The sequence below is a fragment of the Neomonachus schauinslandi genome, chromosome 9, assembly GCF_002201575.2.
Source record: "Neomonachus schauinslandi chromosome 9, ASM220157v2, whole genome shotgun sequence".
In the NCBI taxonomy this organism is placed as follows: Eukaryota; Metazoa; Chordata; class Mammalia; order Carnivora; family Phocidae; genus Neomonachus; species Neomonachus schauinslandi.
Window position 1 is genome coordinate 36298939 of NC_058411.1, and position 27902 is coordinate 36326840.

Sequence of the window (27902 nt, forward strand, 5' to 3'; positions counted from 1 at the left end):
TGGATGAGAGACTCATAACCTGTGGCTGTCCTGCATTTGTATTTTTCTTTGGCAGGGCCTGCCTTAAAATGAGGATTTGCGTTTATTTGGCAGTTGATTTTTTACAGAGAATGTGTTAACTTCTCTTTCCCTCTCTTCCCTTATTCTTCTCCCTTCCCATCTCCTTTTCCTGTCACTCCATTTTTTTTTTTAAACATAAATCAGTAAAATGATAGAAAAAGACATAAACACAAAGACTATAAAACAGACCTTTGGGCAGACATCATTTAAGTTGCTCATTCTATCTGAAAGCTTCGGCTTTCCTTTTCTTTTGGAAGTATTGTCTGTTAATCTATTTCCTGCTCTCTTCCCAGTTTCTTTTTGCTTTCCTCATTCTGTTTTCGCTCTTTTCATTTTACTGGATTGTTGTGAAATTGAATAATACTGTCAGTAATTACTAGTACTTATGGACGTGTTTGTCATGTGTCAGCCATTGTTCGGAGCGCTTTACTTAAATTAGCCCATTCCACCCGCAAACAGTGAAGAAAGCCTAGTACTGGGTTTCTCCCTAACTGCCACTGTGACTTTGGGCAGAATACTTAGTCTCTGTGTATCTTAGTTCCTTCACTTCTAAAGTGTGGTGTTATGACATAACTTCTGTAAACCACATACAGCACGGCCTGGCACACTGTACAGGCTCAGTAAACGTTAGTGGCCATTATGTGTTTTGTTGTTACCATTGAAGCAGATTGCAGTTCCTGGAATGTACTGAGTGCTCAGTAAGTGGTAGTTATTCATATTATTTAATAATACTGCATTGCATATTTGCTTTTAGGTGGTGCATTGAGTTTGGCTGAGACAGATGTGAAGTAGTAATATTCTTATAGGCTGTCTTAATTTCTAACGGTGATGATTTTCTTTTTTATGAAGTGATACTGGTGCTCATATTCAATGGCTGTGATCCAAATATTTAGTAGATATTCTGGACTTTCACAAAGGATACTCTGAGAATAACCCATTGAATTACGTGGGGAGTGGGGAGAAGATTTGGTGCTTGTAAGTAAACATTTTATGTCTTTATTTTTATTTTTTTATTATTTATTTATTTATTTATTTATTTTTTAAAGATTTTATTTATTTATTTGAGAGAGAGAGAAAGCATGAGGTGGGGAGGGTCAGAGGGAGAAGCAGACTCCTCGCTGAGCAGGGAGCCCGATGCGGGACTCGATCCCGGGACTCCAGGATCATGACCTGAGCCGAAGGCAGTCGCTTAACCAACTGAGCCACCCAGGCGCCCTTTATGTATTTATTTTTAAAAGATTTTATTTTTTAAATTTTTAAAAAGATTTTATTTATTTATTTGACAGGGAGAGAGAGAAAGCACAAATGGGGGGGTGGGGAGCGGCAGGCAGAGGGAACTGGAGAAGAAGGTTCTCCACCAAGCAGGGAACCTGATGTGGGGCTCGATCCCAGGACCCTGGGATCAGGACCTGAGCCAGAGGCAGATGCTTAACTGACTAAGCCATCCAGGCGCCCCTAAAAGATTTTATTTTTAAATAATCTCTACACCAGATGTGGGGCTTGAACTCACAACCCTGAGATCAAGAGTCGCATGTTTTACCAACTGAGCCAGCCAGGTGCCTCTAAATAAGCATTTTATTTATTTATTTATTTTAAAAGATTTTATTTATTCATGAGAGAGAGAGAGGCAGAGGGAGAAGCAGGCTCCCAAGGAGCAGGGAGCCCGATGTGGGACTCGATCCCAGGACCCTGGGATCATGACCTGAGCCGAAGGCAGACACTTAACCATCTGAGCCACCCAGGCGCCCTAAATAAGCATTTTAAAAGGGAGTTGTATTGGAGTCATTTTTGGTGTATGTAGTAAAGTCAAAACTGTTTGATATTTTGCAGTCTAGATCCATCCATTCACCTTGTTCTTTACTTTTTAGCTATTAGTGGAAAATGGTCAGGTATAATAAAGCTCCTTTTTATTCAGTTAGGTTAGTCTTAAATACATGATCTTATTTATGAATGTCATGAATAAGTAACTTATGGATTGCTTTATGGCTGCTAATTGTTAACAGGTTTGACATCAGTGGAATTTCTGAGAAAGGATGGAAACACAGTGACCACTAGCAACCTTATATCAAGTTCTGTGTACTCATTAAGGAAAATAAATACAGTAACATAATGAATGAACTGTCAAAATTGGTTTTCTAGTAATATAGCAGTATAGTAGGGCATCAGATGCCTTAGAACTGATAATCATAGCATGTTTAATATATTGAGTGAGTAGTTGAGTCTGTTTTAGCAGTCCAAATATGATATGTGATAGTTGAACCAATTCCAGCAGGGATTTGAAGCCCTTATTAAAGGCTGTATTAATATAAATGTTAGTGGAAGGAGCAGTGGGCTTCTTGTAGTCTATAAGACATGGATTTGAACGTGGTCCCTGTTACTTGCTATATGTATGATTTTGAGGAAATCATGCATCAGTTGCAAAATGAGTATCAAACCTAGCGAGCCTCCCTCATAGGTTTGTTAGGATTATTGGGTAAAATAATACTTTAGAGAATGCCTTGAAAAACTTTTGAGTACTCTACAAATGTAAATTAGCATCAGTTCTACTTTCAAATATAAGGGCATTGTTTGTGGAGTGTTCTGCCTCCAACTCATGTTATGATTTTAATTTTTTGTTTAGGTTCATCAGTGGTAAGTACAAGCTTTAAGAATCCTAATCCTCAGTGTTTTTGACCACTAACTGAAATGCATAGTGTATGTATTTGTGTCTAGCTGTGTAGACATATGCATATGATAGCAGTGCTGTTCTTGACACTGTGGTCAAGCATTTGTCAGAGTTTCCACTGTAAACTTCCTTTTGGATGTTTTTTTCATTTTAGCTTGGTTTTCCTGTGGGATAAAATTATACAGCCTGAATGGTTTTGGATGGAAACATTTTTTCTTTTTTTAATAGGGAATGAATACATACTATTCAAAACTGTGTGTGTTTTCTTATATTTTATAACATTTTATCATAAAAGTTTTAAAAATACTTGTATGTATTTTTCTTTCTTTAATGATTTTTTTTTTTTGAAGATTTTATTTATTTTTTTTGACAGAGAGAGACAGCGAGAGAGGGAACACAAGCAGGGGGAATGGGAGAGGGAGAAGCAGGCTTCCCGCTGAGCAGGGAGCCCGGTGGGAGGCTCGATCCCAGGACCTTGGGATCATGACCCGAGCCGAAGGCAGACGCTTAACGACTGAGCCACCCAGGCGCCCTCTTTCTTTAATGATTAAAAAAATATATTAGATATTGTGACCCCATACTCATAAAGTTTTTCTTTGCTGTTGTGGTAGTTCTTTCTCTGAAAATGATCACTGTCATCAGTGTATCCAAGTTCAAAGAATGTGAATCGTTTTTATAAGCTATTAGTAGATACAAAGAGCAATGATAATCTTTTTTTTTTTTTTTTAAAGATTTTATTTATTTATTTGACACAGAGAGAGAAAGCACAAGTAAGCAGAGAGGCAGGCAGAGAGAGAGGGAGAAGCAGGCTCTCCACTGAGCAGGGAGCCGGACGTGGGGCTCGATCCCAGGACCCTGGGATCATGACCTGAGCCGAAGGCAGCCACTTAACCGACTGAGCCACCCAGGCGCCCCGAGCAATGATAATCTTGATTGAACATCTGGATACCTATCCCAAGTTAAGAAAAAATTAACTGCTTATAATTTATAAACTTAATCCTTAGACCTTTATCAGTGAATGTATTCATTGGTCTGTGTTATAAATTTTAGTGAAGTGTATTTAGAGACGGGCTAAGACTTAGAATACCCCCTTATATCCACTGACTGCCTTCTAATGGATGACTGGTCTCTTGTGCTCTGGTCTCAGATGACTAGATTGAGTGGGCACTTGACCCAAGATCATCTAATCAGTAGGCAGGCCTTTGGTCTAGGCAGTAATCTAGCCCTGAGGTTCTACTCACCAGAGATTAGGTGACTTGGTATACCAATCAGAACCTTTATTTATTTATTTTTAAATATTTTATTTATTTATTTGACAGAGAGAGACACAGCAAGAGAGGGAACACAAGCAGGGGAAATGGGAGAGGGAGAAGCAGGTTTCCCGCTGAGCAGGGAGCCCGATATGGGGCTCGATCCCAGGACCCTGGGATCATGACCTGAGCCGAAGGCAGACGCTTAATGACTGAGCCACCCAGGCGCCCCCTAATCAGAACCTTTAAATTTGAACTTGGCATGGAGCAGTTGAAGGCAGTAGTAAAAGCTGAAGACACGAAAAAGAGGTGTGTTAATGGTGGCGCCATATCATAAGATTCCATAAATCCTTGTTTTTATGGATTCTGCCTTTATCAATGCTTTACTGAAGTTACTCTTATCAGGGTCACCTCCAAATCTGATGGACTCATGTCTGTCAGCATTTGATACTTGTCTATATTCTCTTTGTGGAAATAATGCTCTTCTTTGGCTTCTGTGACACTACTCAGGTTTTCTTTCTACCTCTGTCTGTTTCTTCTCATTCTCTTTGGTGGGTCTTCCTCCTCTACTCAGCTTGTATGTGTTGGATTTTTTCAGGGCTCTTTGAGCTTCACTTTCTGCACTCTCACCATAGGTGATCTCGTTTATTCCATTGGCTTGAAGACCATTTATATACTGTTGGCTCGTTTCTATCTCTAGTTCAGATTTTGGTCTTGTATTTGCAGTTGCTGACTGGACATCTTCAGGTATATGTTTTCAAACATCTCCAACTTTTAACACATTCTCAGTGGAACACTTGATTTCCTCACCACACTATTTCTTCTTTCTTTTACTTAATAACTCTTCTGTTCACCCAGCTGTTCAAACCAGACAACTGATAGTCATATTTGATTCCTTTCTGTTTCTCGCCTTCTATTCACTTGCATATTCCCCCTTCAGAATAGTTACTGTCAGCGAGTACTGTTGCATCTGCCTCCAGTATTTATCTCTAATTTGTCCACTTTGTCATTATCATGACTCTCTAACAGGAGTCCTCTAACCGGTTTCCCTACTTCTTCTCTTGCCTCTTTTCCATTCATTTAACTCATACTGAGCAGAGTGATCTTTTTAAAAATACAGATTGTTCATTATCATTAGCCAGCAGGGAAATCCAAATCAAAACCACATTGAGGTACCACCTTACACCAGTTAGAATGGCAAAAATGGACAGGGAAAGAAACAACAAATGTTGGAGAGGTTGTGGAGAAAGGGGAACCCTCTTATACTGTTGGTGGGAATGCAAGTTGGTACAGCCACTTTGGAAAACAGTGTGGAGGTGCCTCAAAAATTTAAAAATAGAGCTACCCTATGACCCAGCAATTGCACTACTGGGTATTTACCCCAAAGACACAGATGTAGTGAAAAGAAGGGCCATATGCACCCCAATATTCATAGCAGCAATGTCTGCAATAGCCAAACTGTGGAAAGAGCCGAGATGCCCTTCAACAGATGAATGGATCAAGAAGATGTGGTCCATATATACATGGAATATTACTCAGCCATCAAAAAGGATGAATACCCAACTTTTACTCAACATGGATGGGACTGGAGGAGATTATGCTAAGTGAAATAAGTCAAGCAGAGAAAGTCAACTATCATATGGTTTCACTTATTTGTGGAACATAAGGAATAGCATGGAGGACATTAGGAGAAGGAAGGGGAAAATGGGGGGGGCAATTGGAGGGAGAGATGAACCATGAGAGACTATGGACTCTGAGAAAGAAGCAGGGTTTTAGAGGGGAGCGGGGAGGGGGGATTGGTTAGCCCAGTGATGGTTATTAAGGAGGGCACGTAATGCATGGAGCACTGGGTGTTATACGAAAACAATGGATTGTGGATCACCACATCAAAAACCAATGATGTATTGTATGGTGACTAACATAACATAATAAAATAAAAAAAAAACAAACAAATTGTATGCTATGTCTCTCCTTTAAGCTTTAAAATTGCGATGGTTTTTCACTGTACCTAGAATTAAATCCGAACTCCTTACCTTTGCCTTTTGATTCTCTTCATCTTGACTTTTTTTTCCACACAGTTTTCCTGACATTGCTAATTTAATTTTAATTTAATATTAAAATCAAATGCATGTGGGTTAAAACTTTTGTGTTTTTAAAAACTTGAATGGACTTGATTCCCCCCCCTTATCTTATCTCCCTTTCCTCTTATTCTTTCTCTTAATTTAATAAAATCACACCAGATTCAAATCACAACTAGCCCTGTCTCAGTCCCCCAGGTCTTTGATTTGATTCGGTATCTCTTAGACCCCTTTGAGAACTGTTTGGGTTGTTTGATTAGCATCAGGGGAATTTCTTTAAGGCTACCAGAGAAGTTTTTCCGCTTATGTATCTCTCATACACAATTATCATTGGAAGAAACTTGGAACTTTACTTCTTGTTTTTGGTGACACTTCATCTTCTCGGTTCTCTGTTCCATCCCACACTGAGCTTTCTGCCTCATTGTCAAGTTTTCTTTATTTTGTCTCTGGCTGCCCCGTGGTTCCATTTTTAAGCCTCTGTTCATTGTTCTCTATTTGCTCTGTTATTGAGCTCATATGTTCCTCCGACTTTCACCTTTATGGGAGAACTCTAAAATCTCTATTCTCTAGGGTAGCTCCATGTTTCCAAAACTATCTTGAATCTTTCTTCCCTTGGATGCCTGGGAGTTAATGCATTGTCCCCAACACTAACCTGCATGAACTTCCTTGATAAATTAACTTCTCAGTCTCATTCCATTTTTACCAGTGGTATTATCATTCTCTAGACCTGGAAACATTGTCCTGTCTTTCCTTTTCATTACATCTGATATGACAAAAAATCCTTTTGTTTTCATCTTTTAAATGTATCTCAGACTGCCTTTTCTTCTGTTCTTCCACTGCCATCAGCTTAGGATAGGTCCTTGTAACTCCTCATGCTTAGTTTGGTGATAATATTTTGGCTAATTTGCCTCCCTCTGAACCTCTCTAAAGCACATATTTATTATGTTTGCTCTAGCCCAACATGTCTCTGTGTCAGTACACGACACCCAGATTACCCTGCATTTTTTCAGGTCCTTCACAGCCAGGTTTGCTCACATTCTTCACTCCCATCTCTATTCCTCCCAGTCCACTGTCTCCTCTGCCTGGTCACACGTATCTTCTCACATTTCACCATGCAGTGTGCTCACTCTTTACCTCCAAGCTCTTCCAGCCTAAGATGTCTTCTTACCTATCCTGTGTTTCTCCGTTGTCCTACTCATGCTTCCCTTCATTCTCATTGCCATCTGGGAGCAGTTCAACCTCTACCGCATGTCTTCTTGACCTTAAGCTGTGCCAGTGATAACACCGGGTTGAACATTCGATTTGATTCATGTTATCAGAACGTACCCGGGATCAACAAATGTTAGGTGTTCTAAAACAATTAAACAGCTAAACCTCTGTGTCGTTACACTTCCTTAAATTAAATCTGAACAGAAAGAATGTTGAAGTCTTTAAGGCAGCTTAGGTGCAAAGGAAAATGTTGGAAGGCCAAAGAAGACTGGAAATCATCTTTTGAGAGACTTACCACCACCAAAAAGGGTCCCTTTAAATATTAACAGAAATAACAAGCCAGCTAGAGAATCTGTATAACCCATGATAGTTGCATTTTACTTGATACAAAGAGGAGGGAGATGACTGAACTCATGTCTGCTTCTGTTTGTGTTAAAGAATCTACTAGGAAGATTAGCCCTTCCAGGTGGTCCTGCCTAGGGTATGGTGTAGGCATTAAATGAAAAAATAACAGTGGTTTAGTGATAAGGAAACTCATGTTACTCTTTAGCAGAAGTGATAAAGTGTACAGGTTCCAGATTGCCTGGGTCTGAAGCTCAGCAGGGCCCCTTTCTGGCTATGTGAAAGTCACTAAATACCTCTGGGACTCAATTTACTACATGTAAAATAAGGATAGTAATATCCGCTTCATGGCATTGTGGAGAGGATTAAATGAGTTGATACACATAAATTGCTGAGAATAGTGACTGTCTCAGAGTATGTGCTTACTAAGTTTTTACTATTATTATGTATACATGATATGACTGGGAAAAGATGACTCATTCCCGATTTTCAGAAAGAACTCTTTATTGTGAAACAGGAAGTGGCTCTTTAGAATGTGTATCTTTTTTTTTTTTAATGACTGCTCTGTCCTTGGTGACCCTTGTTTATTTTGGCTTATTCATTCATTAACAAGTTTTTTTTTTTTTTTAAGATTTTATTTAATTATTTGACAGAGAGACAGCGAGCGTGAGAGGGAACACAAGCAGGGGGAGTGGGAGAGGGAGAAGCAGGCTTCCTGCCGAGCAGGGAGCCTGATGCAGGGCTTGATCCCAGGACCCTAGGATCATGACCTGAGCCAAAGGCAGATGCTTAATGACTGAGCCACCCAGGCGCCCCTTAACAAATATCTTTTAACGTTGTTTATAGTGTTGCAGATCCTTAGAAGGGCAGAGTGTAGGAGATCATTATGCTTTCTTTCTTTCTTTTTTTTTTTTATAAATTCAGTTTTTCTTTTTTAAAGATTTTATTTGTTTGACAGAGAGAGACAAAGCGAGAGAGGGAACACAAGCAGGGGGAGTGGGAGAGGGAGAAGCAGGCTTCCCGCTGAGCAGGGAGCCTGATGCGGGGCTCGATCCCAGGACACTGGGATCATGGCCTGAGCCTAAGGCAGACGCTTAACGACTGAGCCACCCAGGCGCCCCTGAGATCATGGTGTTTTCAATAGATTCTGAAAAAGACTCCAGTGAGGGTTCTATGAATAAGGGTCTCGTGGTCCATCTGGATCTCTGAACAATCTGTAGATTAAGCATCTGATTTCATCAGAAGGTTGAAACATACACATTTTTGTATGTGTTTTCCATTTCCACAGAGAGCCTGGTGCATGTTTTTCCAGATTTATGTAATATGAGCATTTCTGAGATCTAGATGAATGTCTTTCAAAACAGTTTCTGCTGAGCTTGCTGCACTTGGCACTTTTCAAAGAGACATTGTAATTTGCATGTGATACTTGGGAATTCTCAAGTCTTTGGACTTCAGGGAATGGCAAGAAGTGGCTCAGAAGCTACTGCTTGGTCAACTTTGTGATATCAGGGTCCACTAATGGTACAAGCAAGCAATTGTTAAAACTTCAGAATAAGATATATTTTCTTTTTGTCAAGATTTTTTTCCCCCTAATATCTGTTGATAAAGGTTGCCTTACGATTCTGTGAAAGTAGAGTAGTTGTGGCTTCAGGGGCTCTAAATAATTTGCCTGTTTTGTGTCTGAAATTCCCATTGTTGAAATTTGGCCTTTGGATGAGGCTGTTTTGTTATTGTTCTTCTGAAGTCTTTGCAATAATGTAAATATGTTTCTTTGTAGGAGTAAACTCATTGTCCCTTTAGCAGCCAGGGGAGTCAAACACCATAGTTTCAGAGGACAAAGGCAGATTTTTGTAGGTGTGGAAAGGTCATGAGAACAGGGTGTGATTGTGGTAGAAATACTGTGTGCTGTGGCAGGTGGGGGTGGGGGGTTGGAGGGGGGCTGTAAAAAGGGAGGTAGAGGATGAGGGGGGGATGTCCATATTTCTGCTGCCACTACATTTGTCCAAATTAATGTCAAAGAATTATTCTACTGGTATTAAATTTATCATACTTTCTGGTTCTATGTAATGAAGCTCTTTCTACACCATTGCTAGTAAAACTGAATGTCGTACAGCCTCAGTTTTCTTATCTGTAAAATGAGAATATTAATGCCTACTTTGTGAGATTTTTATAAGGCTTTAGTGGGAGAACACATGGAAAGACCCTAGCTGGAATATTGTAGGTCCTTGCCAAGTGCTTTTTCCTTTCCTCTCAACTTGGTCCATGAAATTTACTTAATAGCATTTTCTTGCTCTTATTTATTCATGTTAATCTTACTGCCCACCAGACTGTAAATTTTTTTGTGGATAAGTACCATTTTTTTTCATTCTCTGCATTATACTACCTTGTACCTTTTCCTTCATAGTGCAACCTGTTTTACATTTATTTATATGACCATTTAATTAGGGTTTCTTTACTTTTGGTCTGTAAGCTCCATGAAGGCTAGGACCTTATTTGATTTTGCTGAGAAATGTAAATTTAAGGCCTAGACTAGTTCCTGGCATGCAAGAAGTGTTTCATAAATATTTGTGGAATAAATGAATGGATGATTGATTAGTAAGTTAAACATAGTAGTTTCTAAGCAAATACTTGTTCTGGGAAGGTTGAAACTACCTATCATATTCTTTCCAGACAGCCTGAAGCCTTGTAGGGGGCTATAAAAAGTTTGCAGAATTTTAGCTAATGCCTTAGATCTTTAAATAACAGGGTGTGTGGAAAAGAGAAAAGGTTTACAAAATACTTTGAAGTGGTTCAGTACTTAATGTTATTTTAGTGGGAGGTCAATAAGGTTTGTTACGAATATGTTATTATGAAGAACTCTTTAAGTGTAAATTACTATTATTACTTTCAGCTAATATTTTTAAGTATTAACATCTGTGAATACTAATATTAAAATTTAGATTGGAAGGACAGAGCTGTCAAACACTGCTTGTTTTCTTTCCTTTGCAAACTTTGCATAAACCTGATTATATCTGAGGGGAGCTTTGAGGATGTTTGAGAACCGGGTGCGTCCTGGTTAGTAGTGCTTCTCGAGATTGTTGAATTCTTCATAAATTCTTGCTTTTCTGTCCCAAAGGCTCTGTTGGTGCGTCATTCATTCATCCAAATGCCAACTCCCTTCCTCCTCCAGGATTTGGGCACTTTGCTGATGCCTGGCCTGGTAGCTGAATCATTTCACACATCAAACTGAGTCAGTTTCTTTACCTTTCCTCTAATCAGATTACAATTTTACTTGTAATAATAATCTCACTGGATATTAGTAGGCTGAGCTCAATACTATTGCACAACTGGATACACACAAAAGAAGGGAAGAAGCCCTATATGTGTCAGCAATTTATGTTGTTCATTTTGATAAGTGTTTTTTTAAAAAGCTGACATTTATTGAACATTTTTCTTTTCTTTTTTAAAGATTTTATTTATTTATTTGACAGAGAGAGACACAGCGAGAGAGGGAACACAAGCAGGGGGAGTGCGAGAGGGAGAAAAAGGCTTCTCATGGAGCAGGGAGCCCGATGCGGGGCTCGATCCCCGGACCCCGGGATCATGACCTGAGCCGAAGGCAGACACTTAACGACTGAGCCACCCAGGCGCCCCTCTTCAACATTTTTCATGTACCAGGCACTATGTGAAAATTTTATGTATTCTCTCATGAAGTTCTCAAGCTATCACTGTGACAGAGCTACTATTCTTAGACTCATTTTGCAAAGGACACCAAGGCCGAGCAGTGCTTTTTAACAGTAATTAGCAGCTGAAGTTTGAGCACTTACTGTGTTCTGGACATTGTTCTATGTGTTTTTATTTTTATTCACTCACATAACCCTTAAGTCAGCCCCATGAGGTACTATTATTATGCCCTTATTTATATATGAGGAAACTCATATATAAATAAGGGCACAGACACTCACCTATGGCTTCCCAGCTAGGAAGTAGCAAAGCCAGGCTTGGAATCCGGGCTGTCTGATTTTGTCGCCCATTGTCTGAACTGCCACAACACACACCCCAGATTGTCTAGCTGCTACGCGGTAGAGAGTGATTAGAGCCTAGGCTCCCTAACTGCAAAGTGTGGGTGTGTGTGGCCCAAAGAACAACCTCAGCTATCTGGAAGAATGCAGAATGGGTTTACATTTTTTTTTTTTTCAAGTTCCCAATTGTGCCAAAAGAAATTGACTTAATTTGTAAATGTTTCTAAGATGTTCCTCTGGAATAACAACTGGCAGACTTTTGAAATAGTGGACTTAGTTGCCCAGCTTAGTTTTAGTTTAGTTTTAACTATTACTCTTAATAATGCCAGATCCTATTTCTTATATTTGGCCTGGCTCCTTAAGTGGAAGATACAGTTACGGAATATGTTTTCTGAAAGGGAAAGTCATTATAGTACAGGTGAAGAGAAGATGTTTGTACTACCTGATGGCATGTTTAGCTAAGCCCTAGGGTACTACATTGGGCGGAGAATGCTGAATTATATCAAGATTCAGAAAACAGGCTTGTGCTTAGAATTGCATCCTCAACATGCATATCTTTAGGTTTCAGTGACTTTTTCTACCCTTGCTGACAACATTTGTGGCCAGGATGTCAGTGGCAAAGAAGGGACTGAAGTTGTAAATATCCTGGCTTAAACTGGTATCCTATCTTACCATTCAGTTTTTTTTTTTTTTTTTTTGAAGATTTTATTTATTTATTTGACAGAGAAAGAGAGCAAGCACTCACCAGCACATGCAGGGGGAATGGATGGCAGAGGGAAGGGGAGAAGCCAGGCTCCCCGCTGAGCAGAGAGCCCTGTGCCAGGCTCAATCCCAGACCCTGGGATCATGACCTGAGCTAAAGGCAGACGCTTAACTGACTGACCCACCCAGGTGCCCCCCATTCAGTGCTTTAAAATGCTTCTTTGCTCTGAAAGTGTTAAGCTTTCTAGACACATTCTTTGTGTTTTATAAAATCTTTGTATTACTGTTCTTGAAGTTTTAATTTTGGAGTCATGCACTCACAATTATGCATACCTGTATATATACATCCATAAATACATACTTGTAAGTTTCTATCTCTCTATTGTTCTATGCTTGACAGCACTATTTTCATACAGACTAAAAAATAAGGTTTTAAAATAGATTTCATTTTTCTTAGTATGATGTTTCAAATGTGAATTTTGGATTTCCTCAACGATTATATTATATATGGGCTTCACATTTATGTTTAATTTATATTAAGTAATATGCCTTGTATGAAGCATATGTGAATTCCACAATAAGTGGGATGTACTGCATGGTATCACTGGATTTTATTGTTCAGATGATGACTTTAATTATAAATGTACACTCTTGGGATTAGAGGCCATTCTACCACTCTCTTCACTCAGTCCTGTCACTCTCAGGAGCTTAAGGTCTCATATTTAAAACTCCCAACTGAGGTTCAGAAATAGCATCTCTAAGCTGGCATTGCAACATTGGATTGACTCTTTTTTATACTTTAAATCTTTTTTAAAAAGAAGTTTAAGATACCTTTGGTGTCAACTGTAAGTTGTGAAATAACAGTGGGCTTAATTGATGTTAATATGATATCTATGTATGTATGTATGTATCTAATTTGTTTTTAAACCTTATATCATACTGTTAAAATAGCTGCAGGTTCATCCCATCCTGAACTGATTCACATCAATGTTAATCCTCAAAACAAATGGAAAGTAGATAGGCCATTTTTTATCCCTTGTAGAAGTAATCTCTGGGGTTGGGGAAACCCTCAATTAACTGAAATACTTGAAAGTAATGTGATCTTTTATTGGTTTTATTTTTTGGGGTGGAGGATCAAATGAAAGGTAAGTGCTTGCTGAAAATTTGTAATCCATTAATTTACTTCTTTGCTTTATAACCACAACATAAGTAAAAATAGTCTTTTTAAAGGTTTTTGTTGCTCATACCTTTGAACCCAGCTAAAAATTGGGCTTCAACAGTTTTGACTCTCAAACACATCTTGGAACTTTGTCCTATTAATTCCTTTTTATTAGATTATGATTTTATGGCTTGCTCCCTGTTTTAAAAGCCAAGTGCAGAAGAGAAGAGAAATTACGGTATGTGAGTGTTTTAAATACTGTAGGTGGCCTCTGTTTAATTCAGGTTTAATATTATTAGAATAAAATTTCAACAAAAATTTAATATTTGTAGAAATGCTTCAGAATTTATTTTTTAAATGGTTTTAAAGGGGCGCCTGGGTGGCTCAGTTGGTTGAGAGTCCAACTCTTGATTTCAGCTTGGGTTGTGATCCCAGGGTTTTGGGATTGAGCCCTTCCTTTGGCTCCATGCTGGGCGTGGAGCCTGCTTGGGATTCTCTCTGTGCCTCTCCCTCTGCCCCTCCCCATCTTCTATAAATAAATAGAGAGATAGATAGACAGACAGTTTTAAAATAACTTTGAAGCTATGCCAAAATCAAGCTCCAGGTTGGGGAACCTGCTTCTCCCTCTGTCTGCCACTCCCCCTACTGGTGCTCTCTCTCTCTCTCTCTCTGTCTCTGACAAATAATAAAATCTTAAAAAAACAAAACAAAACCAGAAAATAGTTTTAATGGGAGCTGTAAAATAAGGAATTGAATCCATGCTGTATGTTATAGATACTTGGTGGATGTTTGTCAAATGAATGGTAACTTTGTGAAAAGCACTTTCCATCTTACAAATGGCTTTTTCTCTGAATCCTCACTCAACCCTGTGAAGTACATTTTCTCAATTTTACAGATGAGGAGACTAATGCTCAGAGCAGGAAAGGTGTGATTCCAGTTCAGAACCAGAGTCAAGGCCAAAGTCAATGTGTTTCACAAGGCCCAAGATGATCTCCTACAGCTGCTCATACCTTACTCTTTTGATCCATCTCCCCCACTTTCCACTCAGGCTCCAGCCACGTTTGCTCCTTTGCTGATGCTCAGATTCACCAGCACACTCCCTGCCTCAGAGTACCTTTGCACTTACTATCCCTATGCTTGGGCCACTTTCCCCCCAGAGGCCCTCTTGGCTAACTACCTCACGTCCTTCATGTGTTTGCTCAAATGCTGTCTTCCAGGTGACTACTCTATCTAAAACCTTACCCTCCAACCCCAGCATACTATTGCTGTGCATACTATTTTCCCCCATAGTGTATACCATATAATGTATTATTTTTAGTTGCAGTTATTTGTTTTCTTGTGCTAGAATGTAAAGCTCTGTGAGGGAAGGGATTTTGTCTCTTTGTTGTGGTATTCCAGCAGTGCTGGGCCCTCAGTGGGAGTTCAATGAATATTTGGCAAATGACTGACTGACTGACTAAGTGAGTGTAAAGCCTATGCCCATTTGCACTAAACCTTCCAACTTTTCACTTATTAATGGTACACTTGGCAAAATCATCAGGTTATTTTGGCTCTGGAGGGCATTCCAAATTATACTACTTCATTAATGTACATTCATCTTCATTTTGACTCTTTTTCTCTGTTGTATTTTTCTCTCATCCTTGAATATAAACCATTTTGTTTAAGAAATCAACTAGATTTTTTCAATCAAGTATTAGAAAATAAGGCATTATTTTATTAGATATTAGTAAGGGAAGGTGATACTTCAAGAAACTAAGAAACTGCATTTTTTAGTTAGGTTTTTTGTCAGGTAAGCTGGCCTTTTCCTTTTAAATTCATAAATACTGTTATCATGAAAAACATCCTTGTCTGTCTTTCCTTTCCTTTCCTTCCTCCTTCCTCCCTTCCTTCTTTCCACCTTTTTTGAAATATAACTGACAATATAACATTATATAAGATGTATAACATGATGCTAACACCTCCATTTGGTCACATAATTACCATTTCTTTTTTGTGGTGAGAACATTTAAGGTCTACTCTCTAAGTAACTTTCAAGTCTGTATTATTAACTGTAATCACCATGCTGTACATTAGATCCTTGAAACTTACTCATTTTATATCTGGAAGTTTGTATTGGATGTTTGACCAACATCTCTCCATTTCCCCCACCCTTGAGAACCTGGTAGCCATCATTCTAGTCTCTATGAGTTTGGCTTTTTTAGATTTCACATATAAGTGAAATAATATAATATCTGTCTTACTGTCAGACTTATTTTGCTTAGCCCATCCTTATTTTTTAATTTGCCCTTTATAACTTGGTATTATTAAAATATTAGGAAATAATTTAATTTAATATTAATATTAAACCTTTCCCTCTATTCTTCAGTATAATTTTATTTCCAGAGAAATAAAGTTCTAATTTAGAATTGGAAACATGGAGAAAGAAGATGCAATATGTAGAATTTATTGACTGAACCTGTATCTGTTGTGTACTTACATATTCTAGAAACTTCTCCTTGGGGCTGGGTATTAAAAGATGAACAAAACATGTGTTTGATTCACTCGTTTAAAAAAGTCCCAATATTATGTGGCAAGTACTTCAATGGAGGTATGTGTAAAGTTTGTGCACATTTTTATGTTACCTAATTTCGAAGGACTGCATGGCTGCTGTAAAGTGAGACTCTCCTGTACTGTTGTAGGTATATGATTATCTTCTCAGCTTTTATGGTCATCTAAACACAGTTGAAATTGGTATATCATTACAGCTGGAACTCTGTTATCTATGCTACTAGATGAATGGTGGACCAAAGGAGCGATACGGCCCCAAATTCCCAGATACAGGCCTGTGGAAAAGTTGTTCCTGGTGCTGGGCAAAGTGAACAGTAAATAGAAGGAAGGAAGGTCAAGGGGGGAAGAGCACACGATGGTGCGTGCGTGCGTGCGTGTGCGTGTGTGCGGGCGCATGTGCCATTCCCTCCTTCTTTGGGAAGAATTGCCTTTTATTCTGAGATCGCCCTTTCTCTTCTCTTCTTATTCAAAAGAGCCTTTTTTTAAAAAAATGAAATTATAGTGAAAATAAATGGTGGCTACTTACTATTTTAATGACTTTATGTAGGAAAAAAAGTCAACCTGTTTTTTTTGTAATTTCACTGATAGGTAAGATCCTCAAAAAAAGGGACTCGCTGACAAAGATGCTTTAGAACACTGTGTGATTCTTGGAGCCCTCTGTAAGCTTCAGGAATTTCTTGTGTTCAGAGGCCCTGGTTCCATCTCTGGAAATAAGCCGTTAGGTGATGAATTAATAATAGAGAGATTGACTCTGTCAACCAGAGGCTTTGGTGGCTTCTGTCCTGTGGGTGAGTTTGGTGGCAGGAAAGTTATCTACACCTATAATTAGGAATTGATCAATTTTAAAATGTTTTATTTCTTGTCCTGACAAGTTTCAGTGACTGGCTTGGCATTAGAAGATAAAACATGAGGGATAGCTAATATGAAGGGTTAGAAACAGAAGTATTTACTAGAAGTTGTGTGTGTGTGCAGTGTGCACACGTGTGCATGTGTGTGTGTTTTTCTCTCTTCTGATTGGAACATAGCGTCAAAATCATGTGAAAGCCTTGAATCCTGTAATTTTGCTGCTGCAGCCACTAGTTTGCAACTGGTGACCTTTGGGTTTTACTTATAAAGTGGAAAGCATGGATTTGTCAGCTTTTGGGCAAGGAAAACTGGAGAAATCCACGAAAGAGTAATAACAAATATAGGTGTTGATTGTCCAAGCTGGGTAGAATAATTAATGTATTGTTATTTAATAAGACTTTAAGTTACCGTCTCCATTGTTCACTAGTTTAGGGCTGATTTTATACTGTTTAAGTTTTAAAATACGTAAATGCTTATAGAACAGTCAGTCACGTTTTCCTTTGCATTTAGATTACAACTTTCCTTAACCAGATAGCTAACTGTGATAGTTTATCCATAGCTCCAGTGGTGGTGCTGGTTGTTAGTTGCTGTGATTTATCACCATCACTGTCATCCATCGTTGTTGGTACTGGTGCCAGCTCTGGGATAAGACTACCTGGGTTCGGATACCAGCTGCAGCTCTTCGTACTGGGTGATGTTGGACAAGTGACTTAGCTGTTCTGGGCCCCAGTCCTTTCTTCTGAAAAACTGGGATAGTAATAGTGGCCACTCATGACGTATTCTGCGGATTAAAAGGGGATGATGTACGTAAGGAGCTTATTAGTACGGTGCTTTGCAGTAGTCAGCGTCGTCATTCTTTTACCTTGAAATATCAGCACTGGCCTTTTCTGCCTTTCAGTTTGTTTAAACTATTTAATACTCACACCTTGGTCTCATATTTTTGGATACTATTTTATGTGTAGCCATTTTTTGAGACATGTTTTGAACCTGTGAAAAAAGTGCACACTAATAATCAGCGAAGTGTTTTCTGATCTTCCTAATAGATTGGAAAGAGTTCTAAAAGCAGCCCACTGTCCATTCACTTCTTTCCAGCCCAGGCGAAGAAGGATGCTTTCACTGTTGTAGATGTGCCCAGGGACCTTCCTTTGCGTGGAAATGGGAAGTTTTCACGGTTAGTTTTAAATAAACTAAAAGAGAAAGAATTTCAGAGGTGGAGAAGATGAAAGAAGGATTTTATAGTTATCACTTTAAAAACAGTGGCTTTCAAGCGTGGCCTCACATTGAAATCACTTGAGATGCTTTTAAAAAATATGTAGTTGTGGAAACAACGTACCACCACCACCATTGTCTGCAGTGGTTTTTTAATCCACTGCTTTGAATACAGTAATGAAGTAATTAGAATGGTCAAGTCTTTCATGCTTGCTTTATTTATTTGTTTGTTTATTTTTAAACATTTCATTTATTTGACAGAGAGAGACACAGTGAGAGAGGGAACACAAGCAGGGGGAGTGGGAGAGGGAGAAGGGGGCTCCTCCCCACTGAGCAAGGAGCCCAATGTGGGGCTCGATCCCGGAACCCTGGGATCATGACCTGAGCTGAAGACAGACGCTTAACAACTGAACCACCCAGGTGCCCCTTTCATACTTATTTTAGCTAACATGATAGTTTTGGGGTAGTTTCTTATTTGTTTATTTACATTGAAATAACTTGCGAAATCAACATGTTGTACTTAGGTCTAGTTCATAGGACATGAAGCTTAGTATTATTACTTGATTCATGAGAGATAGAGAGAAGGCAGAGGGGGAGGGAGAAGCAGGCTCCCAGGGAGCCTGATGCCGGACTTGATCCCAGGACCCTGGGATCGTGACCTGAGCTGAAGGCAGACACTTAACTGACTGAGCCACCCAGGTGCTGTCATTAGAAAGATTTATAGTTTTGTCTCCCTGTTTTGATGAAATATTGCTGGTTGTATTTGTAATTTTTTGGGTGTCGAAAACCTCCTAATTCAAGCATAGTTCACTAATAAAAATAGGATTCCGTTCAATTTTCCTGAAATACGTGCTACAGAAAGAATGCCTCTTAAATGTGTGTTTAGAAGTAAACTCAGTGGCAAGGATTTGGACAAACCACATGGTCAGGCAGTTAGCCATTTTACCACTTGTACCAGCATGCCATGCCTCAGTTCTTCAAGGCTAAGTCAACTTTATATGTTAGTGCTAAGCTCTCATTACGACTATGAAACTAGTTTTCTCTAAATATAGGTTCATGTGCTTTATGCAAGTGAGAGTCTTATTGACCTTGTTGAAGTTTTAGAGGGTTGTGTGTGAGGGACTGATAACATACATGGATGGGGATTTATACACCTTAGGGAAAGTTCTAGAGATGAGATGGGAGGGGGGATCAAAGACCATGTTTATATTTCCCAGCTGTGCTGGTACCTTTATTTTTTGTGAGAGTTGGAGAAATGCACGTAAAAGGGCCAAGTAATAGCTTAGGACATTTTCAGGTGAAAAGCATTGTTAATTTAGTAGGATTTTATTTCACATCTTTTGAATTGAAATAATTGGTTATAAATACTGTTCATTAGGAGCTCAAATAATGTTACTGCTTAGCTTCCAGTGCAAGCATCATTTTATATAAATGTTTATTCACTATATTTCCACATTCATTTTAACAGCCTGTGTGTTGAGAAGTTACCAGCCTACATCATTATTTTTCCTAAATCAATTTGCATTTTTTCCTGTGATGACATAGCTAATAAATGTTATAATGATGTGGGCCTTCTTTATTTGATTGGCCTATTTGCAAGTGTGGATTTAATATTCTGATTTTCAACGACTTAAGTTGAATGGAGTCTTAGAGCACCAGATGCAAAGGACACCTAGCTTATGTTTTATTTCTTCTACCTTTGCTACTTTTTGCTTTGCAAAGTCCTGACTGAGTCAGGCCCCGAGGGAAGATGGGCCAGTAATTGGATCCATGATCCTGTGCCCCAAACATTAGATGGGATGGAATGATGGAAGCTGTTCACTAGGGTGGAATGAGCTGCTTTTGCCAATTACAGACAAACATCTAATAAACAACCAGCCCTTGAAATCATAGTAAGGGTGAGGAGAGGTGTATGTGTGTGCATGTGTGAATTAATGTGTGTGTGTGTGGGGGGGGTTGGGCTGTGGCTAAAATGTATATAGCTCCTATTGCCTCTTCTTGAGACACAAGGAGAATCTTTCTCTCTCTCTCTCTTTGAGGGAGAGAGAGAGGGGCTGGGGGAGAGGGAGAGAGAGAATCTTACCTAGTGTGGAACCTGTTGTGGGGCTTGATATCACAACCCTGAATCATGACCTGAGCTGAAATCAGGAGTCAGATGCTTAACCAACTGAGCCTCCCAGGTGCCCTGAGAATCTTTGTCTCTTAATTTGAACTTTCATCATCCCTCTACTGTTGAATTCTATATCCATGTTCCCGCTCCTTCTTGTACTTGTAAATTTTAAAATTATTTGGCAGGAACACCTTGGAAGTGAGTCATTTTCCCCAGCTCATTGATGAGAATTGATAAGAGGATGCTGGGAGATGGTAATAGAAAAGGCATATGGGAGGGGTGCCTGGGTGGGCTCAGTAGATTAAGCGGCTGCCTTCAGCTGGTCATGATCTCAAGGATCCTGGGATCAAGTCCCACATCGTGCTCCCTGCTCAGCGGGGCGTCTGCTTCTCCCTCTGCACATGCTCTCTCCCTCTCTCTCTCAAATAAATCAAATCTTTAAAAAAAATTTTTTTTTAAAAATTAAGAAAAGGCATATGGGAGAAAATACCTAATGCTTAAAAGGAAAAAGAGGGACAGTACGGTGAGAAATGTAACTGCCAAGTGGATTGACCACTTAGCTGGTTACTACATTATTTTTTTGGGTGAGAAACATATTCTGGAAATCAGCTTAATTTTTAAGAGTAGTTCCGGAGCAGTAGAATCTGACCGTATGAATCCTACCAAGCTATGGTAGTTGGCTCAGTATCTCCCCTTTAAACAAATACTAACATTGGATGGATGGGTTGTTGTGCTAATGACCTTCATGGTATTATATAACCACTTATTGATTCCTCATTATTTATGGTCATGATTCTATGGAATTCTTCTCCCGGGGGTTAGGGATGGCCTGCGTAGACCAGAGGTTTCCATTGGAAGAGAGATGACACAAGCATCACTGCCTGGTCTGCTTTGGGATTCTGAGATGACCTTTAATTTTTCTGAGTTACATTCATTTCTCAATGTCTGTTAATCTCCCCCCCCCCCCCATCTAAGTTACTTTAGAAGTGTTTAGATTTTCAGGTGGCTTGGATTTGGGAGGTGGGTCATTTTGGATTGTTAAAATCTAGTGTTTGTGCTTCATGTTCAAAATGTATTGCCTCATTTCTTCTTTTTATCATTTATGGTATTTTCTTTATGGCCTAGTGCCTGATACTTTTTGTAAATGTTTCTTGACAAAGATATTTATTATCTGCTCCTGGGACTGGTTCCATAGACATTAAACTTATATCATTGAAACATTCTGGACTACTCCAAGTGTTTCTTCTCTGATCCTAGCCTGTTGTACATTTTCACATTACCCCTTTACATATCTCACTGGGATTAGCGAGATGAAGGCAAGGAGTTTGGGAGAAGCATAGCTATTTGAGGCGATCCGAGAGCCAGACATTACAAGAAGAGCCCTTTGCGCAGACTGATTTAGGTTCTCCTTCAGTGAGAATGAAAAAAAATTTTTTAAATTGTTACCGTAATGGAATTGGTTCTTTGAGGAACACTCCCCACTCTTTTTCTTTCAGTCTGTCTTGATTACTTCAGTTCTTTAATTAAAGGAGAGAAGAGACGATCATCTTAGAAGAATTTAGTCTATGATAAAGGATAAAGAATAGCTTATTGCTGTATGTGTTAATCTTGGGAATGGGCTAGAGGGGAGATAGAGAAGGGGTTCAGCCTGATCCATTATGAATGGGGCATGTTGGAGATTAATTGGTTGATTTCTTTCTGTGTTCTTTCTCTTTTTATCTCTGCACACACCCTGTTTTATGAAATGTGATATTCCTCTTGCCTTATATTGAGTTTGATTGTTGCACAGTGGTGAAGAGTCCTGGCTCTGGAGCCAGTCTGCCTGGGTTTGAATCCTGTCTCCACTGCTTGTTAGCTGTATGATTCTGGGCAAGTCACTGAATTTCTTTGTCTTGATTTTTTTCATCTGTTAAATTGGAAATAGTACCTACTACATAGAATTGTCGGTGGGATTAAATGATATAATATGTGAAAATGCTTAGAATGGTACATAATAAATGTACCCAAAGTGCTTAGTAAATGTAAGCTATTATCATTATTCCATTAGGCGGATGGATAGCCAGCTTCACATTTGCCTGTGACATTACATCAATTTGGATAAAGAATAAATTTCAACTGCCTAACAACAACAGCAACAAAAGACTAAATGTTAATTGCCTGAATTTTTAAAATAGCCAAATAGATGAACCTCTTGAGTATTATTGCAGTGACCACAAAGATTAATCATTGTTGTCACTACTTAAATGATGGTTTGCTTTTTGGAGGAAAGGCTATCATTTATAGATGCTTTCATAATTCATATGTGCTGAGTTATACAGTTCTCCATGTAGATGGTCTTTTTTTTTTTTTTTTAAGATTTTATTTATTTATTTGACAGAGAGAGAGAGAGATAGCGAGAGCAGGAACACAAGCAGGGGGAGTGGGAGAGGGAGAAGCAGGCTTCCCGCGGAGCAGGGAGCCCGATGCGGGGCTCGATCCAGGGACTCCAGGATCATGACCTGAGCCGAAGGCAGTCGCTCAACCAACTGAGCCACCCAGGCGCCCCTAGATGGTCTTATTTTTAAGCTTTATTAAAGTTACTGTAACAAAAAGAGGATTAATTACAATTTCTCCTAATGATTTTAACCTTAATGTTACATGAATAAGATTGTTTTTCCCTATGCAGCATCAGAACTTCCATTCAGCTTTGAGGTATGGGGTCTAGACGATTTAGAACTTACAAGACTTCAATAATTAACCATAATGGTCCTATGCATGTAACTAGTCATTGGTTAAGGATATATAGCTATGTTCATAAGCAGCCTCGTTTAGTATTTTTTTAAAATTAGTTAATTTATTTTGAACACCTGAAGCAGGTAGCAATTAAAGAGAAAGCTTGGTCTGACTAAATTTAGTTCTTATAGTCTAAAGCTAGATTTTTTTTTTGAAAGTGATTAAGTATAGGGGCATAGATTAAGACATCTCACAGCTTAACTCAAATCTCAAAGTCTTTTATTCTAAGATACATTAATTAGGCTTTTGGGGACCTATGGGGGTGGTGGTGGGAGGGGAAACATACTGGTTAAGAATAATTTCTGAATTTACATCTTGTTTTTGGCTGTGATGTTCTATATACCTTCAAAAATACTGACTATTTCTTGTTCCCTTGTATCTGGTAGAGAAATCCTATGTTTTCAGGTGTCCTGTCCCCTCTTATCTAGGTTTACCTTAAAGTTGATGTCAGTAGGCAGTGTTTTGGGGGAATTATGTATGAGGTCCTGGGTACCTGGGCTAGCGCTTGGGTTGTGGGATGTGAGCAGGGGAAGAGGGCTGTAGAGAGGAGTCATGTGGACCCTTGTATCGGAGCCTAGCTCTCACTCCCTTTTGCTGGGGCTGCTGGTGGTTGTAAGGTGGGTGCTGTTTAATTGTTGCACTTACCTCCAGAGACTAGGTGGCCCACGCTTTACGGCTGCTGTAAAGCATTTACTGGGAGGCTGGCAACTGAGGGTGGTTGCAAGTGACTGGCCAAACATTGTTAAAGTCCTTCTTGAGTAGTACAAAGGGAATGTGGAAATGTGGTTAGAGATCTGGGCACTGTGCCCAGCTCCGAAACTCATTCATTGTGGGACCTCAGTGACTACCTCTAATTTTCTTTTTGGAAAAATGGAGAATAATAATATAATGCTTACCTCTAAGAGTGTTTTGAGGATTGATGAGTTAATCACCTTGGATGAAGGCAAGAGCCTACTCTGGTCATAATTTCATTGCCTTTGCAGAGAAGTTCCAGTGTGGGGAATAAAGTAGTGAAAATAAAACAGGAATTAAATGGGCTATCCACAGCTTGGTGTGTTTCAAGTCCAGCTGTAGATCAGGTTTTCATTCTAACTGGGGAATTTTAACCTAAAATTTTTATCTAGTTTTTAGAAATGACACCAAACCAAATGTCTCATGTGCCGTTTGTGGGAAAAGAACAGATGTTTATTCTGAGAACATATTAATGAAGATGCTAGTGGTTTTCTCCCACTGTAAGGGAATAAGATGGGTCAAAAGAGAGAGCATCGATTTAAGTAGAGTTTGCTCTTACTGTCCCATTACTGGTGTGTTCTTTTTGAGAGAATTGTTATTACTTCATTTTGTTGGTTTTTCAAGTTTCTTTGACAAAGAAACTTCATAGATGTCAAGCCAAAACAAAACAAAAAATATAAACACACACATACAACAGTTGCTTTAAATACCAAGGATGTCAGCATGAAATTAAAATGAATTTACTGACATTTCTGCTTTGAAATTTTTTAGTAAAACTAATTTAAACCAACAGTGACAACTTCTGGCTTTACCTTATAATGGGAGGTTTGACCTTTTTCAGTGTTTTTTGGCTCAGGGGTTTCGACATGGGGGTGTTTTTGGTTAAAACGTGCTTCAACTGTCTAATGGCTCTTGGGATTTTGGTCAATCTTTGGTTGTGGAATAGCAAATGCTGTCCATTGTGTTGGTACCATGCAGTTTTCAAAGACAAGGTCTCTGAAGTAGTGGCTGTGGTATCCCCTCCTGCCCACGTGTAACTGTTAAAAAGAACGCTGTTGTCATGTGAATTCTTATTTTTTTGAGCTTGCTTTTGAAGTAACTTTCACAGAGAATTCCTGTTACCTAGAAATTGATGACAGACTTACACCATTTCCTTTTTTTTTCTTAGACGTTCCATCCTCAGAGCAGCCTGAACTGTTCCTAAAGAAACTTCAGCAGTGCTGTGTCATTTTTGACTTCATGGACACGCTATCTGATCTTAAAATGAAAGAATACAAGCGCTCCACTCTTAATGAACTGGTGGACTACATTACAATAAGCAGAGGCTGTTTGACAGAGCAGACTTACCCTGAAGTAGTTAGAATGGTGAGTTTCTTTTTTTCGCCGCGGACACTTTTAAGCACCTTCCATAGCGACTCACAGGTGTATTTATTGCAGAGTCAGGTCACTGGAGGTCACCTCCACAAATGAGAGCCAGCCTTCTGAGAGCTAAACTAAAGTAGTCGGAACAATACTAGAATTTGAAGAGTGTGATTTCAGGAGAATGAGATCCAGAACTTTTCACCTACAACAGTACTGGAAGAATCAATGACTTCAAAATATGAAGCCAAGATTGCCAGGTATTCTTGGATTTCTGGCATTGTGAAAAGAAAAGCCACAGGAGAATCAACACGAGTTGTAGATCTGTGTTTGAAAAATATTCAAGCCTGTTGGATGTCTTGATTTTTTTTTTTTTTCCTCCCTGTTCATTGTGGTAAATTAGAAATGGCTTTAACCTTAATAAAATTGTGATTTGTAGAATCTAGTTAAAGCCTGTCCTGGCTTTATAAACTAATCATTGTCTTTATAATCTTGAAATCAGGGGTGATGTCTTTCATTATTTTTGAACAGTGTCTTGCACTTTGTGTGGTCATTAGGAGTTATGAGGAGAAACATTATTAGCATAATGGAAGTAACTATGTTCTTATTGGGTCAGTAATTATATTAGTTTGGAAAAGCTGAGCCAAAATATGGTTTTCTGATAGAGTTCTATGGGAAGATTGCCTTCTTTGGCATCCCAGAAGCTCTTGGATCTAGAGAGTACGTGTTCTTGGGGGAGGAGGAGCTCTTCTGCTGACTGGTGAAATTGTGCTGCAGAGATTCAGAAGGGTCAGTGCCCCACTGGGAAGCCCTTTGGAGAATCTGGCCCACTCTCTCTGTATTGCTGAAAATCTGTCTAGCTTTTCAGTTCAACTTGTATCATTTGTATTCAACAAATACAGAACAGAGACATCTGTGGTGGAGTAGATGTGGTTAAAAGTGAATAGTTCAGATTTGGGAAGGGATGTGAATTATCATAACTTGAGAAACAATGACTGATGTATGAAGATCATTTCAAAACAACGTCCAGTGTATTCCTCAGATCTATATCTGAATGTGTATTGCATTTGTTGTTAATTTGCAAGAATATCGTAGCAGAATATTTTGTAGATTAACTTTAACATTGTAGCTCTTGAGCACTGGTTCTCAACCAGGGGTGATTTTGTTTCCCAAGGCACTTTGGCAATGTCTAGAGACGTTTTTGGCAGTCACAACCAGGGGTGGAAGGGGCGTGCTACCAGCATCCCGTGGAGAGAGGCTGGAATGCAGCTAAACTTCTTATGCAGCACAGGACAGCCCCCAAAAAAGAATTATCTGGCCCTAAATGTCAGTAGTACCGTTGTTGAGAAGCCCTGCTCTGGAGTTTGCATGCTATCTAAACTTCTTAACCTGATATTTAGGGTTTACTCTAGTCCATCTAGTTTCTGCAGAGCAAGGCCCGTTGGTTCTCATCTACCTGGGTTCTCAGCCAATAGAGGTATCCACTGTTTATAACTTCCTTCTTCTGTATCATTCCATGGATAGTCCACGAATACGTAAGCATATACGAGCATATAGTATAAATACAAAAAGTGGTGGCATAGTATACACACTTACCTGTACCTTGCTTTTTTTTTTTTACTTATCCATATATAATATATATCAATACACATCAAGGTGTCTTATTCAGTTTTACAGCTACGTAGTATTTCACTGTTGGAGGCACCATAATTTATTTAACCAGTATCCCATGAATATCCTTATATGTATATACATGTCAGCTTGCCCTTGTCTGAGAACAGCTGTATATTTACTGATTTTTTTTTTTTAATAGCCTTTCTTTTCCCGCTGTTTCAGAGACCTTCGTGTGTTACCTGGCCCCCGCCTCTAGTTCTGATTCTCCCCTTTCTTTCCAGACTTGCTACCACTGCTGCCCAAAAAGCCCTGAGTTGTCTCCTTCCTTCAGTTCTTCCACTTCTTGGCAATCCGGCCTTTTGGAATTTGTTCATTTGCTGCTTTTTAATTTTTTCCACATGTGTTTGTCCAATGTTTTCTAATTAGACTATAGGCACTTCCAGGCAGGAGCTGTGTCCCACTCACCTTGTGGCCTCTGGAATACCTCCTAGCACAGGCCTACCTGGAGTTTTTTGAATGAGTGAATGAATTCTCTCTTCAATGTGAGCATTCCAGGCTCTCAAATTATGATTAAGATATTGAATGTCATTGGATTATATTCAGTTTTTAAACCCAGTATTTGGCATAATAAAATTTTTATTTTTATGAAACTAGCTTGGATCTAAACCAGCTTTGGTCTTTTAAAGGAGACTGTTTTCCCTTCTCTGCTACCCTCTCCCAGTCCCCTACCAGATTTTTTTTTTTTTTTTAAGTCTCTTGTCAGTTGTGTGTGAATGTGTGTTTTAAAATACACTTGAGCCTACCTTAGGAGGTGTTAAATCTGTAGCACACATGCTATTCTAGGGCATTAGAAAATTTATTTTCCAGATGGTAGTTTAGGGTTCTCAGAGGTGTAATTTATTTTTCATATCTCATGATTTGTGAAATTGTAGCTATTATTTTTACATGGTTCTTAGGTAATGTGGGGCATTTACAGAGCAGGAGCTAGTGGGGGAGAGTAGAAAGAGAAAGGAGTTTGCAGCCACACAGACCTGGGTTCAAGTGCCAGCTCTGGCCACACTTAACTTGCTCCATGACTTTGGACGGAGCCCTCCATCTTTGGGGCCCTCACTTTTTGTGTGGTGCTGAGAGGTACATGGGATCAAGGGAACGGTGGCCATAGTCCTTCCTACCCTGCTCCGTAAATACTCTGCCTAAGTAAACTTGTTATGCTTTGCTCGTACATCAAGGTTCTCACCACGTCAGAT

The 27902-nt window shown here is 39.2% G+C and overlaps 1 protein-coding gene across 2 annotated transcripts in view; it reads left to right on the forward strand.

Annotated features, from left to right (window-relative positions):
* PPP2R5E (protein phosphatase 2 regulatory subunit B'epsilon) overlaps nucleotides 1-27902 on the forward strand; it is a 145257-nt gene that overhangs the window by 53965 nt on the left and 63390 nt on the right. For both annotated transcript variants that reach the window (XM_021701542.2, XM_021701543.2), the window contains exon 3: nucleotides 24851-25047. In XM_021701542.2, the coding sequence (XP_021557217.1) occupies nucleotides 24851-25047 (197 nt within the window). The remainder of the gene's footprint in view (nucleotides 1-24850; nucleotides 25048-27902) is intronic.